This window comes from Ailuropoda melanoleuca, chromosome 14 (genome assembly GCF_002007445.2).
Source record: "Ailuropoda melanoleuca isolate Jingjing chromosome 14, ASM200744v2, whole genome shotgun sequence".
Taxonomy (NCBI): domain Eukaryota; kingdom Metazoa; phylum Chordata; class Mammalia; order Carnivora; family Ursidae; genus Ailuropoda; species Ailuropoda melanoleuca.
Window position 1 is genome coordinate 79,786,663 of NC_048231.1, and position 17,535 is coordinate 79,804,197.

The 17,535-nt window shown below is 41.3% G+C and overlaps 1 protein-coding gene across 1 annotated transcript in view; it reads right to left on the bottom strand.

Moving 5' to 3' along the window:
* The window catches only part of LOXHD1 (lipoxygenase homology domains 1), a 155,868-nt gene that overhangs the window by 85,100 nt on the left and 53,233 nt on the right, over window positions 1-17,535 (bottom strand). The window contains exons 9-12 of the mRNA XM_002918122.1: window positions 10,105-10,240; window positions 9,381-9,541; window positions 8,297-8,383; window positions 7,727-7,862 (exon numbers count right to left, since the gene is read on the bottom strand). Coding sequence (XP_002918168.1) covers window positions 7,727-7,862; window positions 8,297-8,383; window positions 9,381-9,541; window positions 10,105-10,240 — 520 coding nt within the window. The remainder of the gene's footprint in view (window positions 1-7,726; window positions 7,863-8,296; window positions 8,384-9,380; window positions 9,542-10,104; window positions 10,241-17,535) is intronic.

Here is a 17,535-nt window from a genome sequence, read left to right on the forward strand (position 1 = left end):
TAACATAGTAAATATATAGACAGTATTGTGTAATTATTGTTTGTAATTATTTTCTTCTCATATCTTACATAAAAGACAACTGCATAAAGCAATAAACGTAAAACTTCATTGGTGGCTTTATAACGTATACAGATGTAATTCGTATGACAGCAAAGCACAAAGGAGGGGAAAGAGAACAAACCTATATTGGAGTAAAGTTTTTGTATATTATTGAAATTAAGTTGATATTAATCTGAACTAGATTGTTATAAGTTAAGATGTTAATTGTAATTCTCTGGGCAACCATGAAAAAAATAACAAAAAATATATATGAAAAGAAACAAAAAAATGGTATTCCAGAAAATATTTAACACAAAGGAAAGTGGTAATATAAAAATAGAGGGACAGAAAAAAAGATATGAGACATAAAAAACAAATAGCAAAATGGCAGCATAAATCTTGCCAGATCAGGAATTACATTAAATGTAAATGGACTAAATATTTCGATCAAAAGGCAGAGTGTGGTCACCCTGCAGAGACAGGGTGGTCCCTTCACCCCCTATTTGCTCAGATATCAAGGCTGATGATGCCACACATGTATCAAGAGTGAATATAAGATGTATCATGCACATAATGAGGAGTTCTTAGAAGAGTATAGTAGGTTTCCAGGAAGGTCCAAAATGGCTTGAGACAGCAGTGAGAAGTGACTAGATTGAGATTTTGTGGTGACTAGGAGGTTCCCTTGCGGGGGGTGGGGGAGTGGACAGGACTTGCATGGCTTGAACTTTCCACCAATGTTAAGGGAGGAAGCATCCAGTCTTCTTATCAAATTGCCCAGATGTCAGGCAGAAAGGAGAAGGGGAAGAGTAGCTTGAAAGCTATCAGGAGTCAAACACCAAAAAAGGTCACGCTATTACATAGAGATCTGCAAAACTGATAATGGATCTAACTATCAGCTATATAGAGAGATACACTGTAGAGTCAAATACATAAATAGGTTGAAAGTAAAAGAATGGCTAACAGAACTGGCTATATCTGAATAGACTTATAACAAGTGTAAAGATTAAATCAGTAATAAAAAAAACTACTCACAAAGAAAAGCTCAGGCTTCAGTGTCTTCACCACTGAATTCTACCAAGCATTCAAAGAAGAATTAATACCAATTCTTCTCAAATTCTTAAAGAATACAGGGGAATATTTCCAACTCATTTTATGAGGTCAGCATTATTCTGATACCAAACCAGACACAAATATCACAAGAAAAGAAAATTACAGACCTATCTCTCTTATGTATATGGATGCAAAAATCTCCAATAAAATACTAGCAAACCAAATCTGGCAACATAAAGAATTATACACTTGACAAAGTAGAATTTATCCTAAGGATACAAGTTTTGAAAATCAATTAATGTAATGTATCACATCAATAGAATAAAAAACAAATTCAACAAATGAATGGATAAAGATGTGGTCCATATATACAATGGAATATTGCTCAGCCATCAGAAATGATGAATACCCATCATTTGCATTGGCATGGATGGAACTGGAGGGGATTATGTTAAGTGAAGTAAGTCAAGCAGAGAAAGACAATTATCATATGGTTTCACTTATATGTAGAACATAAACGGTAGTACGGAGGACCATAGGGGAAGGGAGGGAAATCCAAAGGGGGAGAAATCAGAGGGAGAGGAACCATGAGAGACTATGGACCCCAGGAAACAATCTTGGGGTTTCAGAGGGGAGGAGGGTGGGGGAGGGGTAACAAGGTGATGGGTATTGAGGAGGGCATTGCTTTGATGAGCACTGGGTGTTATATTTAATGAATCACTGAACACTATATCAAAAACCAATTATGTACTACATAGTAGCTAACTGAACATAATAAAAAATAAAAATAAACACTAATTACAGCATAAAAAACAAAACATGATCATTTCAATAGGTTCAGAAAAAATATATGACAAAATCTAACACTCTTTCATGATAAGAAAACCATCAAAAAACTAGAAATAAAAGGGAAATTCATCAACCCATAAAGTCATCTATGAAACACCCATAGCCAACACATAATTAATGGTGACAGACTGGATGCTTTCCTTAAGATCAGAAACAAGACAACGGTATCTGCTCTCACCATTTGTTTTCTTTTTCTTTTTTTTTTTAAGATTTTATTTATTTATTTGACAGAGAGAGACAGCAGTGAGAGAGGGAACACAAGCAGGGCGAGTGGGAGAGGAAGAAGCAGGCTCCTAGCAGAGAAGCCTGATTGGGGCTCGATCCCAGAATGCTGGGATCATGCCCTGAGCCGAAGGCAGATGCTTAACGACTGCACCACCCAGATACCCCTCACCATTTGTTTTCAACATGGTACTGGAGGTTTTAGCCAAGGCAGTTAGGCATCCAGATTGCAAAGGAAGAAGTAAAACTATCTCTGTGCATGGATGACATAATCTTATACATAGAAAATCATTAGGATTCCGTTCAAAACTATTTGAACTAATAAATGAGATCGGCAAAGTTGTAGGGTATAAGATCAATATGCCTGAATCAACTGTATTTCTATTCTCTTGCAATAAACAATCTGAAAAAGAAATTAATAAAACATCTCCATTCAAAAGAGCATAAAAAGAGTAAAATGTGAATAAATTTAACACAACGAGTGAAAAACTTATGCTCTGAAAACTACAAACTATTGTTGAAAAAAATTAAAGATTACTTAAATAACTGGAAGCGCATCCCATGTTTACTGATTGGAAGACTTACCACGGCTAAAAGGCAAATGCTAAGTGTTTTCAGCCTTTACCCTTTAGCCTCTGCATAAAAGAAGCTGATGCTTTTGTGTTTCGCTCCCAGGGACAGAACTGATGGCAGTAAGAGGGATGAACAGCATTAACTGACGTGAGAACTGAAATGGGCAAGCACAGAAGAGAAGGAGAAAACCAGCCTCCCTTATCCTTAATCCTACGAAGGACAGTTCTGCTCTTTCAGCTGTAACTATCAGGCAATTCCCAGAAGCAAACTGATGAGGGAATGCAGCAATCCCTTTGCCTGGGAATTCCAGTCCTGTCTGTTCAGGAGTGCTAAGTTCCGTTTGGCTGGAAGTTCTCAGGGCTCCGGATCTTCTGCAGGGGCCCCTCCCAGCCCACGAGCCACTGAAGTCCCAAGCTCCTTCCTGGCAGGAAGTCTACGGACCATTAAAAATAACTGTATTGTTAGCCATCAGCAGCGAAAGACTTCAAACAGATGGGTAAGTACCAGAGCCTCTTGTATTTTAATTTAAAAATTACAGCTCAGCCTGATTAACAAAAAGCTCCTCTTTTCAGCAGTTGAGTCCAGTGGTCTCTTGCCCACTCATCAGTGGTGTGTAATCACTTCAGCTGCACACGCAGGGGAAGAATGCTGATCACAATGCTTTTACCGTCTCACGGAACTCCTGAGGAAGGGCAGGGCGGACATACATCAGAAGCGGCGCGTATCTAGTCTGTGTCCCCTGTCCGTGCTAGTCAGTGAGGTCACTCCTCAAAGGCTTTTGCTGTCAGACATGGCATTAATTGCTTCTTTGACTGGCCCTTCTTTTTAAGTAAACCAAGAGTACACAATTCAAAGTCAGGGAACTGGTTTTTTAAATTAATTTATTTTTGTCTATTTATTTGATAGCAAGAGCACTCATGCATGTGTGTGGGGGCAGGGGCATGTGGAAGAGCAGACGGGGAGGGAGAGGGACGAGCAGACTCTGTGCTGAGCATGGAGCCTGATGCGGGGCTTGATCCCAGGACCCCAAGATCATGACTTGAACCAAAGCCAAGAATCAGATGCTTAGCCAACTGAGCCACCCAGGTGCCCCAAGAATGGTTTTAAATTGGTACTTATTTTATGTGAGTCCAAGACTTTCCACTTAAGGGACTGCCAGGAAGCCCTGCACATTATTCACTACACCCTAGTACCAGCTGGGGAAGGGGGACTTGCCACGGTTACAAAGAAGCACCCAGACCACAAAAGGAGGTCCAAGTTCCTAAAGAGGTGAGTGAGGACATGGGGGTGTTCCAAGCACAACAGTAATTTATGTGGGCCAGATAAAGCATCTGGGAGATAGAATCCAAGTTGACATGGGCTTGAAAGTACTGCCAAGGACCCCCCAGAAGACATGAAACTTCCTATAGAGCCAGGACAGACAGCCCTTCAATCCAATCCTGTTCACTAGAGACTTTTTTTCATTAAAATGGTTCTTTAATAGTATTACAGAAGATAAAAACCAACAGCTATGACAGCCCCACATCTTGCACACTGTTTAAAATGTTATGTGCACGTTTACACGTGTAACCTATAGACACGCTCTTCCTCCCCACTCCCCCACCATCTCTCTTTGTCTGTCAAACCCCTACTCAGAGAAGACCTAGCTCAAATGGCACCTCATCTGCAGGTTCTGCCAATGTCCTGGGCAGAAAGTTCCTCTCGCCGTTGTGTCTCCCCAGCATTCTTTCACCAAGTCCTGCCAGAGCTACTTTCAAAATAGCTCTTGAATTCATCCTCTCTCTAGTCTAGCCAATTCTTGCCCACTTCCAGTATCTCTTCTTCTCCCCCCTTGAGGACTTCTTATGGGTTTGCCCCTAAAATCCATCATCCATGCATCTATGAGACAGGCCAGGAGAAATGTTGGTAAGAAGGAGCTAGAAGGAGTTCCAGGATGGGTTGGAGTGTCACCAAGGTCATGAGAGGGCTAGGAGGCAGGAGCCTGAGCCAGAGGTGGGGCATGTTGCTCAGAGAAGCTTCATGGGATGATCCTGAAGGAGGTATTGGGGTTGGGGTAAGTGGGTGAGAGGCAGCAATCAGTAAAGTGGATGAGGACCAGGAAGTGGGTGACGGGATTTTCCACATGAACACTGAAAGGAGCAGGACAGAGGCTCTGAAGTTTTGATGTGCAAAAAAATTACTTGGTATGCTTGATAAAAATGCAGATTATCAGGTATAGCCCTCAAAGAATCTAATCAACATCTTTGGGGTACAGCCAAATTGTGTTCCCCCCCCCAACCCCCCATTCATATGTTTAAGTCCTAACAAGCATGCTTGGGTGGCTCAGTCGGTTAAGCGCCTGCCTTCGGCTCGGGTCATGATCCCAGAGTCCTGGGATTGAGTCCCTTATGGGCTCTCTGCTCAGTAGGGAGCCTGTTTCTCCCTCTTCCTCTGCTTGCCACTCTGCCTACTTGGGCTCTCTCTCTGTCAAATAAATAAATAAAATCTTCAAAAAAGAAAAAAAGAAGAAGTCCTAAACCACAGTATCTCAGAATGCAACAATATGGAGGTACGGCTTTTAAAGAGGTGATCAAGCTAAAATGAGATCCTATGGGTGGGCCCTAATCCAATATGACATAAGAAGGGACTAGGACACAGGCAAGAACACAGACAAAGGGAAGACCATGTGAGGACACAGTGAGAAGGCCGCCATCTCCAAGCCAAGGAGAGAGGCCTCAGAAGAACCCAACCCTGCTGACACCTGTTGATCTTGACTTCTAGCTCTAGAATTGTGAGAAAATGAATTTCTGTTTTAAGCCCCCGGTCTCTGGTATTTTGTTATGGGAGCCCAAGCCTACTTATACACTGCCCTAGAACAATGGCAGGAGTTGGGGGTCTGGAGAATGACCGAGAGACACATTACACCACCTTCAGTGGAAGAAAAAAGTAACCAGAGGACACCAGAGATGGGATTGATCTGGGGCAGAGGTGACATGGTGAGATGGTGTGAGCTCCATGTCTGAGTGTGCAGAGGGAGCCAGGAAAACCCCCTCCCCATGGCCCCAAGTCTGTGAGGAGGGAAAACAGGTTTGGAGGGACAGGGTAGCCAGGCTTCAGTCAAGTTAAAGAGGAGGTGGAGGTAAAGAATATCTTGGGAATTCTAAGTAAAAATGGTAGATTTCTCTCTGGAAAAACCTCACTAAAATGACAATATACAGGTATTTTCAGGACTTAACCAAACAAAAAAAGGGACAAGTACCAGCAACAAGATTTTGGGAGCTTGGCAGCCCCTGGAAAAGTGATTAATACCTTAGCATAGCGGCTCCTCACTGGCAGCATCACCTAGAAGTCAGTGAGACAAATTCCTGGGTCTCACCCCAGACTTCCTGAGTCAGAAACCCCGTGGGTGGGGCTGCGCCCTCTGTTACGACAAGCTCTCTGGGTGATAACACACATGGAAGTTTAAGGATCCCTGACTCACCAGACCAGAGAGAACTGATCAGAGCTATCACTTGTGAAATCTGAAAGGCAAACAGCAGAAAGGCTCAGGAATGAAAGCAGCAGGTAACTTCAGAAACAGGAGATGAGAAGCTAAAGTCACGAGAACTGGCTGGGAAGATTGAGGAAGCAGTTAGGTCCCAAGACCCCCTCCCCACTGGTTCACCTCTGCAGGCTCAGTTCTGGCACACAAAGGAGACAGATCCGACAAGAGCAGGTGTCTTTCTGCCTCGATGGGCTACATTATTATATCAAGTCCCAATTTGGGGCAGAATCCTGTAATCTACCATATTCCCGGGGAGATGGCTGCCTTGTTGCCATAGAAAATATTACCGAATGTGAAAAGACAGAGTATAGCCCCTGACCCAGAAGGCGGGAGACCTTGTTCTAGGTCTGACTCTGTCTCCAACTGTATAATCAAGACAAGAACTGCTCGTTATCCTGAATTGCATTAGACTATTTTAAAGGCCTTTGAACCCAAATATTCTATGGTCACGTTTTTAATTACAAATGAAGAAGAATCTTAAAGTAGATGATAGATAGTGCTAATGACCAGCACTGCCTAATTAGACTAATAGACAGGGTGATCTTTTAATAGATATCTGCCATGTGGGGTTTCTATGTTTTTGAGTATTTACTTCTACTTAAATCATTTCCAACAAAAATATACAGAGCTTCTACTGTATGTACAAATGTCTGAGGAGTGACACTATCCAAATATTTAGAAGAGCTACTAGAACTATGAGCGACATTGTTTTCTATATATTCTTAACTCTTTGTAATTTTGCAGTATTACTATATGACTTAAAAATTAAGGACCGCCACAATGATAGCAAATAAGTTAATTATCTTAAGTGCCAACTCTGATCGATTGCTAATGTCTGCTTGGAGTGTTGTATTGGAAGCTTTGAAACTCATTTCAGACTCAGTGGGAGAGAAAGCTGGGGTCATTCAGTAATGTCTGCCAAGGGAAAAGGACTGGTCATGTGCTGTGCCTCTGTCTCTTCTGCTTCTATAACCTAGAGGCTGAATGATCTCCCTTTACCTCTCTGAACATGGAAATGGGACCCCCGATTAAAAGTTTAGTTCCTCTCCTAGGAGCCTTAAATAGAAACAGAGGACTCATGGCAGGCAGCCAATCATGGCTTCCAGATACAGTCTTCCTTTTGGGGAGCATCTTCTGCACAATTTGAAGAGAATGTTTCTTTAACGTCAGGAAGGCTGTGGAGAAACATTGCTCAGTGCAGATTCTTCTCATCCCCTCACCCCCCTGAAGACCTATAAATGTTGCCTCCCTCCCCACACCCACCACCACAGAGCTCTGGCGTCATGCCTCAGAGATGGCTTCAGCAAGCCAGTCGTACGGCTGGGAACTTCTACCTCCATCCTGGCATTTGGAGGGGGACTGATGAGGTACAGCGGACGGGACCATCCGCTCATGGGCCAGACCCCCACTGGCACACAGACTAGGAGTTCCACGGCCTCCCCCCGGGATGGAGAGCTGGTCAGTACTCACTGCCCATTATCCTCCGCACTGTCGGGCCCTCGGCGGTCATTTCTCTCACGATCTCATTGTCATCCTCATTGGCATCCAGCCAACGATTGCAGTTGAAGTTGTACTTGTCCTTGGTCAGAGTGTTCATCAGGGTCATCTGGAATGAAGTCCTGGGGTGAGCAAGAGGGTGTAGCAGCGATATACCACACCCTGGGACCGCCGTTCTGCTATTTCATCCAAGGGAGGCCCTGGCCGTCCCGTAAGGATGACTCTTGTGGAATGTGGCGTTCCAGATTTAACATCTATCCCTCTTGCTCCCTGGAGACTCACGCTTGCCTAGCGGCCATGACAGGGGAAGAATGCAAGTCTCCTGAACACCTGAGCATTTTCTCAATCGACTTTTGAGGTCCTCTCCCCATCAGGCAGTCCCCATGTCCTATGTCCAAATTTGGGTCTCACTGTGAGACCCACGCTTACCCATCCCCACTTCCAACAGACCCAAAGGCAAACTTAGGTGACAGGGTCATTAGAAAGGGACCCTTCCAGTTCCTTTCCCAAGCACCTCCCAAACCCCGAGATGGCACAACTCACCCTTTCTAAATGCCATCCAGAACCAGGGCTCCTTCTGTCATGCCACACCCGAATCTTGTAAAACCTGCCAAGATCTGGGAGCTCAATCTACAGGGAGAAACGACAAGGTTTGGGTGGACATAATCCAGTGAAATGTGTTTAGCGTCACACCTGACCCCTTGCCAGGAGGGCACCCACTCCGGGCCGCGTCTTTGGCAGTGCAGATGGCTTTTACTTCAAGCTGCCCTTGTAGACTGTATCCTTTCATGGCCTTGCACCCAGGGGCACGTGAGGGTGAGACAGCCATGTAAGGCCTAGGTTCAGTCTGACCTGGCAGAACCGAGCAAAAATAACTGACCCACAGTAGGATCCAGAATAAAGAAAATCTTCCAAGCAATAAACTCCCAGTAACAAAACCCATATGGCAACACTGCAAATTAGCACAGGCCCACAGCCCCAGGACTCTGCTGGGCACTAGAACAGACAAAAAGATCAATACAGCAGTCATGCCCTTTCCCTAGGGGCCTGCAGTCTAGCCGGGAAGACAAATACATGAAGAGCAATGAACTGAGTGTGTAACAGAAACACCAGTGGGGTGCTCTGGGAAGACAGCTGAAAATTACAAATCATTCCCACCTAAAGGTCAGAGCACACTTCTGTTGGCAAAACAAGCCTTGCTCTACTTATAGAGGCATCAGAAATTTAAAGCTAAATTTCTTTTAAAATATTCTACTATTTATACTTTCCCTTCAATTTGCTTCTCACTCTCTAACTCAGTCCAGATCAGGCGGTTTGATGCTAATGTGCTCAGGGTCTCTGTTCTACAATGATTCCCCAAGTTTCTAGGCTTCTCAAGAACATTCTATACCTGCTTCTTTCCCCCAGGATTGGTTCTGGAGTGTCTGATTCAGGTGAAGGGCCAGATGCAAAGTATACCCCATTCAATCAATAGATCATCCTGGCACCCCTTGCAGGGGCCTGAATTTATTGTAGCACCCTTTTGTCCTCAAACTTCATTCAAAATCTGGCTTAGAAGACCATCCTCATGACAAATACCTCTTATATCCCTTCCTCCTCCCTCCCACCCATTACACTTCCCTCCTACCCTAAATTTCTCGATTATGCCTGGTTTGAACCACTTGTTGTTGGGATTCAGGAGAATCTCGTCTGTCCGCCCCTTCTGCCCATAAATCTGGATGAAGATGGGAGAGTTGGTACCAGCTTTCTTCAAGTCGGTTGTCCAGACCCACAGGGACCAAGGGAATTCTGCAGAGACAAGGTCAAGTTGTCCCATAAAGACTTCAAGAGTAAAAAATTTTCATGTTATCAGTGGGGAAAAGAAGCAAGTCAAAGGTGTTCAGGACTAAAGGGCAGATCATGCATAGGTGTGGCCCACTCTCAGAAACCCACTATAACAGGTGCCAATATTAGGGACCCAAGGAGTCCTTGCTATTTGAAAAAAGGTATCTCAATGATCCTCTTAATGGCAAAAGTCTATTAGTATGTTTTAAATAGGGAAAAGTGTTCACTCCTTGCACCCTATGTATATTCAGAGTGTACTGTGAATGGTTCAACATCTAGCCCATCATAGCAGCTTATTCAATTTAGGGTCGTGGGGGTACTAGCCATGGTGCTGGATGTGTAACTCTATGTGGCCTGTACCTTGGAGAAACGAGCTTCCTTCGGGGCCCATTCCCTTCCTCTCTAGAGGAGAACTGGGAGGCAGAAGTGGACCCCTTCACAGAGGAGCTCTTGCCCAGGGGTCTGACATCCTGGCCTCTGCTGGCCCTGGCTGGAAGGCCACCAGCCTCTGGGCCCTCTCCACCTACTTTTCAGCCTCTTCTTCCTGAGAGACACCATCTCGTAGAGCTGCCTCTCAATTAGCCCATCCACCTTCTTCTCATCCAGCCAGTTGCTGCAAGGGAAGGTCTGCTGAATGCCCGTGAAGGGGCACAGAATCACCACCTGGGGGGGAGGAAGATCATGAGTCCCCTGCAGCAGGTCCCCTGGTTGGGACCTCCATACAGTGTTTGACAGCCTCTTCATGTTAAGGCTGGTCTACTTTAGGATTCTCAAGAAATGGCACTTTTCTTGCTGTTGCCGGTCTCACTAAATCTTAGATCAAGAAATACCTCCTCCCAAGTAGTCTTCCAGAGTAGGTATCATCCATCCTCCAATTTATTAGCCCAAATCTTAAATTCCTCCCCCTACACACAACATTCTCTTTGAACACCGTATTTCTTTATGTGCATCATAAAATCTCAGTCCAAACCAAATGAACTAGGATACTAAATTAATTCCTTATATTGGTCTTGTAGGAAAAAGGTCAATCACATAAAAGGCAATGGATATCTGGAATATAATACAAAAACAAACTATCCTCTTCTGGGCTTGAGCCTCATTCAACCTTCTTTCCCACATTGTCTCTACTCCACTCACATTCTGAACTCATGGATTTGAACTCAGAAGTGTATCCAGCCTAGGCCACTCACATTAGATATGTCCAAAAGAATATTCTTGTGACACTAAAAAATTTTCTAACAGCCAAGAATTGACTATTCACATTCCTAGATTCCCAGCTTTACCTTCTTCTTAACTTGAAAACTAATATGACCCTACCACTGATCAAGCATTTTGACTAGCCACTGTCTTACTGTGTTTGTTTGTTGTCAGTTGTTCATGGTTACTACCATTGACTATAATTTCCTTGGATTGAGTTATTACCCTTAGGTATACCCAGATATCTCTGAGAATTCAACTAGTACTATCTGACTATCATAGCTGTATGAAACCTTAACTTATAAGCACCAAGGGGAGGGGAGACAAGATTGGCGGAGGGAAGTTTGTACCTCCTCAGCCTCCCAGAGGAACTCTCCTCCCTCAAGATAAATGATGGCTCAGAGCCTCAGATGGTAGCCTCCTCAAACACTTTGGTTTGTGACACAAACGTATTAGCAATTAATATAGTCTACCCTAACATGCATTCAAGATATGGGAAAGTGGAGGTCCAGAAAAGGGAATGAAGTGCCCAAGTTTGCATAGTTGGTGGAAATACCAGAAGCATAAATGCTCCTGACTTCTAATTATCAGTCTGGGGCCTTTTATACCCATCAGCAAGAATTTCAGGATTCCTATTATGGCTGAGGTCCACTGGGACCCATTAACTGCACTCCATCTTTTATGCTGAAGATTCTATGCGACCATGTATTCAGAAGTGGACCTACCCATACACAAAGTTGGAGGGTGATCTAGGGGCAAAGAAAAGTTCTAATTGCCAACAATTATTTAATGGGCTTTCTTTCTTTCCTCTGAACAAAGCCTGCAGCTATTTCCTCCTAGTTTACTCCCGAATTTTTCTCTAACTGTTACATGTGTATTAGTCAGTCTTGTTTGATCAATGAGATGGCAAGTCCTAAAAGGCTGAAGTTGTATGTTCTCACCCCTTATGGCTCCCCCAAACACAGTTCTAAGCATACAGTAAGTACTTAAAAATACTTGTTGAAATTTCTACCTCTGGGCTAGGCAGTCCAGCAAACTAGGTAGTCTGAAAAGCCTCCCACCTCTGCAAAATACCCTGAGGCCAGATGAATAACACAAAATATCCTTTTATATACATGGTTGAACTGACAAGAAATCAGAGAAAAGCCACAAAAGCCAGCAAAATTCAGAGTAAGCAGAAGCCAAGAGAATGGGCATATGTAAATGCTAACTTTGGTGCTGCACCAAAAGCAAAAGGCAATACCACACACTCTGAGACCAGGAAATCAACAGCCACTCAAGAAGCAGGAGACTGGGCCTTGTGTTTTGCAAACTAGAGGATCTGAACTACCAACCCCGAATAAGCAGAAACACTTGAAGGAGCTGCTCCCTCAGAAAAAAGATAGGCAGGGAAAAATCTGCAAAGGGAAGCCTATCTTCTCTGCCTTTGCTCCAGACAGATAATAATAATCTCCCCTGAGAATCAGTTACCATAAGCCTGGTCACAGGCAAGATAAGGAGTAATACACGTATGCCTAGATGTATTGAAGAGAAGCACCAGCATGACAAAAACAAAGAGAAAATAAGAGCCCCAAGAGAGAAAAGATAGCTGATGGCAATTAGACTAACAGAAGCCAGAAAATACTTGGGCAAGGGCGTACAAAATAATTCACTCTAGAACTCTGTACTCTAAAATTATCTTTCAAGAATGAGGATGAAATAAAAAACATTTTCCAAATGGACAAAAATAGAGCCCACCACCAACAGACTCTAACCAAAGGAATTTCTAAAGCATATGCTTCAGGAAGGAGAAAATGGACACCAGAAATAAGGTCTTTGATGCAAGAAGAGATGGCAAGCAAACTGGCAAACATGTAGATAAATCTGACAAACGATGATTTTACAAAACAATATTTAATGTGTGGATTTAAAAATAATTCAAAATATAACTAAAATACTAGGCAAACATATCATGTGACCCAGATGCAGGGTTATTACCATTAGAGATTTTAAAGATCCTTGTATTGTCCAAGAAGGAAGTAGAGATGGTGACTGAATTTTGGGTTTTCCACATTAAGTATTTACAGTAAAACTGCAATAGTAACCACACACACACATGCACACACAGAAATAGTATATAATTTCTAATTTACTACCAAGGAAAAAAACAGCCAATCCGAAAGAAACAAAAACTGTAAAAGCAGAAAAACAAATATGCCAGTAATTACAATAAATGTAAGTGGACTAAATTTGCCAGTTAAAAGATAGATGGTGTCAGATTGGATTATGGTAAAGATTCAGTTCACCAAGAGGCTATAATAACTCCACACTTAATGACATAGCCTCACACTATGTAGAGCAAAAATTGTTAGCTCTACAATAAGAAATTGAAATATCTACCACTGAGGTGGGAAATTTCAACACATCTTTCTTAGTAATTAAGAGATCAAACAAAATGCTAGTAAGGAAATAGATAATTCAAATAAAATTATTAAACTGAATTCTTTTTAAAGATTTTATTTATTTGACAGAGATAGAGACAGCCAGCGAGAGAGGGAACACAAGCAGGGGGAGCGGGAGAGGAAGAAGCAGGCTCATAGCGGAGGAACCTGATGTGGGGCTCGATCCCATAACGCCGGGATCACGCCCTGAGCCGAAGGCAGACGCCTAACCGCTGTGCCACCCAGGCACCCCTAAACTGAATTTAATATATAAAATCAAAACCTTAGGTTCAGCTCTTGGAACAAATACACAAATTGAACATACATTATAAAGTAAATCTCAAATCTCTTTAAATGACATCATACAGACTATGTTTTCTGGTTAAAATATTAAATTAGAAATAAATAACAAAACATAACAAAAGAACATGTATTTGGAACCTAAAAATCACCCCTCAAAATAACTAATGGGTCACAGAAGAATTTCAAGTGAAATAATAAGAATAAAAAAGCATAATGCATAGAAGGAAAAAACTGACAAATTGCCTTTCATCAACATTAAAAGTTTCTGCTCTTCAAAAAACATTGTTACGAAAATGAAAAGGCAAGTCACGCATTGGGATATTATATGTATACAACACAGATATATAGATACAGATATATCTGACAAAGAACTCGTATCAAGAATATATGAATAACTCTCATAAATCAATAATAAAAGGACAAAAAATTAGTTAGGGAAAAGACACCTCACAAAATATATACAAATGATCAATAAGCCCATGAAAATAAGGTTCAAACTAACTGGTCATCAGAGGCATGTAAATTAAAATCACAACTAAATGCTACCACACACTCATTATAGTATCTAAAAAATAAAAAGACTGACAATATCAAGTGATAGTGATGTTGTGGAACAACTGGAATTCTTATACATTGGTGGGGGGCACACAAAGCAATATAGCCGCTTAGAAAACAGTTTGGGAGGTTTTTAAAAAATATATGTGCATATATACCATAGGATCCAGATATTCCACTTTTGGGCATTTACCCAACAAAATTAAAAACATGCTCATGCAAAGACTTGTTCCTGATTATTCATAGCAGCTCTATTCATAATAGTAAAAAACCCAGACAAACAAAAAACAAAAACTGGAAATGACCCAAATGTACATGAACAGTGGACTGGATCGATAAATTGCTGTATACCCTAACAATGAAATGCTACTTAGCAATAAAAAGAAAAAGTTACTAATATGTAAAACAACACAGATGAAAATCAAAAATACTACACTGAGTGAAAGAAGTCACACACCCACACACACACACACACAAGTGCACACCACATGATTCCATGTATATTAAGTGCTAGAAAGACAAACCTAATCTTTAGTGACTGAAATCAGATTAGTGCTTAGAGTTGTAGAGATTGACTGGGAGGGAGCACAAGAAACAGCCTGCAGTGATAAAAACTTACTCCATATTGATTCTGGTAATAGTTACATGGTGTATGCATTTGTCAAAACTCATAGAACTACACAGTTTAAAATAGTGTGTTTTGTTTTATGTCAAGTATACCTCAACAAAGTTGAACAACAGAATTAAATGAAGCAATAAAATTAAACTGAATGATAATAAAAATATTCTATATTGTAACATGTGGGGTGCAGCAAGGGTACTACTCTGAGAGAAAGTTATAGTCAAATGCTTATATGAGAGCAGAAGAAGGCTAAAAATTAATAAGCTAAAAATTCTTAACTTAAGAATTAGAACTTAAGAATTTAGAAAAACAGCAACAACAGAAAAAACAGCAATAACAGAAAAAACGCAACAGAAACTCAGAGAAATTAAAAGAAATAAGGACAGAAACCAACAAAATGGAAATAGAGATAAAGTGGAATATAAACAAAGACAAATGTTGATTATTAGAAGGACTGAATAAACTTTTTGTGGGAATGATATTTTTAAAAAGCAAGAAGGCATGAACAAATCAGGTTAGAAATAAAAAAGGGGGTCATAATTATAGATGCAGCAGGGATTAAAATGATAAAGGAACACTGTATATGACCAAAGTCATAAGTACCAATACATTTGACATCTATAAATACACAAATTCCAAGAAAAATATAGCTCATTAAAATAGATTCTTGGGGCGCCTGGGTGGTACAGTCAGTTAAGCTGCTGACTATTGGTTTCAGCTCAGGTCATGATCTCATAGTTCTGAGACAGAGCAGTGAGTCAGGCTCCATGTTCAGTGCAGAATCTGCTTAAGATTCTCTCTCCCTCTCCCCCTCCTCCACTTGTGCACACACACACACTCTCTCTAAAATAAGTACTACATGTTGGCTAATTGAACATAATAAAAAAATAAATAAATACACAAATCTTTAAAAAAACAGATTCAAGAAGAAATACAATGCCTGAATAATTCTATAACCAGCAAAACAGAAACAACAACTTGTTAAAATCATTAATTTCACACACACAAAATCCCGGATAATTTCTCAAGAGACTGGAACCAAACATTTGGGGAACAGATCATTGCAATTTTATACACCCTCTTTTAGGAGAGAATAACTCTCATTTCATGCCAGGATCAAACCTGTCAAGGACTAGATGAGAAAGGAAAATTCAGGGCCATGCCCCTCATAAACATATACACAAAAACTGTATATAAAATCTTAGCAAACCAATTCCAGAAACACGTAAAATTAAAATCCATTATGACCAAGTTTGTCTTAAAGAAATTCACAGTCAGGGGCGCCTGGGTGGCACAGCGGTTAAGCGTCTGCCTTCGGCTCAGGGCGTGATCCCGGCATTACGGGATCGAGCCCCACATCAGGCTCCTCCACTATGAGCCTGCTTCTTCCTCTCCCACTCCCCCTGCTTGTGCTCCCTTTCTCGCTGGCTGTCTCTATCTCTGTCGAATAAATAAATAAAATCTTTATTAAAAAAAAAAAAAGAAAAAAAAAAGAAATTCACAGTCAGTTTGCTCCCATTAGAAAATGCAGTCATACAGGGGCACATGGGTGGCTCAGTCGGTTAAGTGTCTACCTTCAGCTTGGGATCTGATCCCAGGGTCCTGGGATCAAGCCCCACATTGGGCTCCCTGCTCAGTGGGGAGCCTTCTTCTCCCTCTCCCTCCACTCCTCCCCCCTGCTCCTGCTCTCTCTCTCTCTGCACTCTCTCTCTCAAATAAATAAATAAAATCTTAAGAAAAAAAAGAAAATGTAATCATATAATTCATCAAATTAATAAGTAAAAGAGAAAAACCTTATGACTATTGCACTAAGTGCAGAAAAAGCATTAGATAAAATTCAACAATTCATAATAAAAACTTTGAACAATACAGAAATAGAAGAGGATTTCTTAATCTAAGACTGTCTACCAAATCCCTCAACAATTGTAATTAACTAAATAGAATATTAGAAACAGTTCCTTTAAAATCATGAACAAAACAAAGATGTCTACTATTAACCCTCTGTTCAGCATTGTACTGCTCATGTGGTCAAATAAAAAAAATTAAATATAAGCTCTGGAAAGAAAGAAACCAAGCTGTCATCATTCACAGACAATATGACCTTCTATAAAGAAAATTCCCCCCAAATCTGTAGACAAATTATCAGAACTGATTAGAGTTTAGAAAGATGCCTGTTTGTGAACTCAATGTACAAAAGTACTTCTATTTCTATATCAGCAACAAATAGTTTAAAATATAATTTCAAACAGATATCATTTATAATAGCCACAAAAATTGTAAGGGCTCTATGAATACATCTAACAAAGACGTGTAAGACCTTTATCAAGAAAAATATAAAACTATATTGAAAAACATCAAAGAAGACCTAAATTTTAAGAGGTATACAATGTTCATAGATACAAAAAGTATCTAGTAAAGACATCAATTCTTCCAAATGGATCTATAGATCCAATTGAATTCTTTTCAGCACAGTTCTTCAGGGAACTTGGCAAGAAAATTCTAAAACTTCCATGGAAAGTTTAAAGGTCATGAATATTAACACTTTCCTGAGGAAAAAGAATAAGAGGGAGAGACAGCGAGAGAGAGAGAGAGAGAGAGAGAGAGAGAGAGTGTGCATGCACAAGTTGGGGGGGAGGGGCAGAGAGAAAGGGAGTAGACTCCCCGCTGAGCAGGGAGCCCAATATGGGGCTCAATCCCAGGACCCCAGGACCTGAACAGAAGGCAGACACTTAACTGACTGAGCCACCCAGGAGCCCCCAAAATATTTGATGACTGAGAGATTTATAAGCTGAAGTGAAACACCACCAAAATCAGGACAGTTTATAACTATCAGCCAGCACCTGCATTTGGCCCTTGGATGC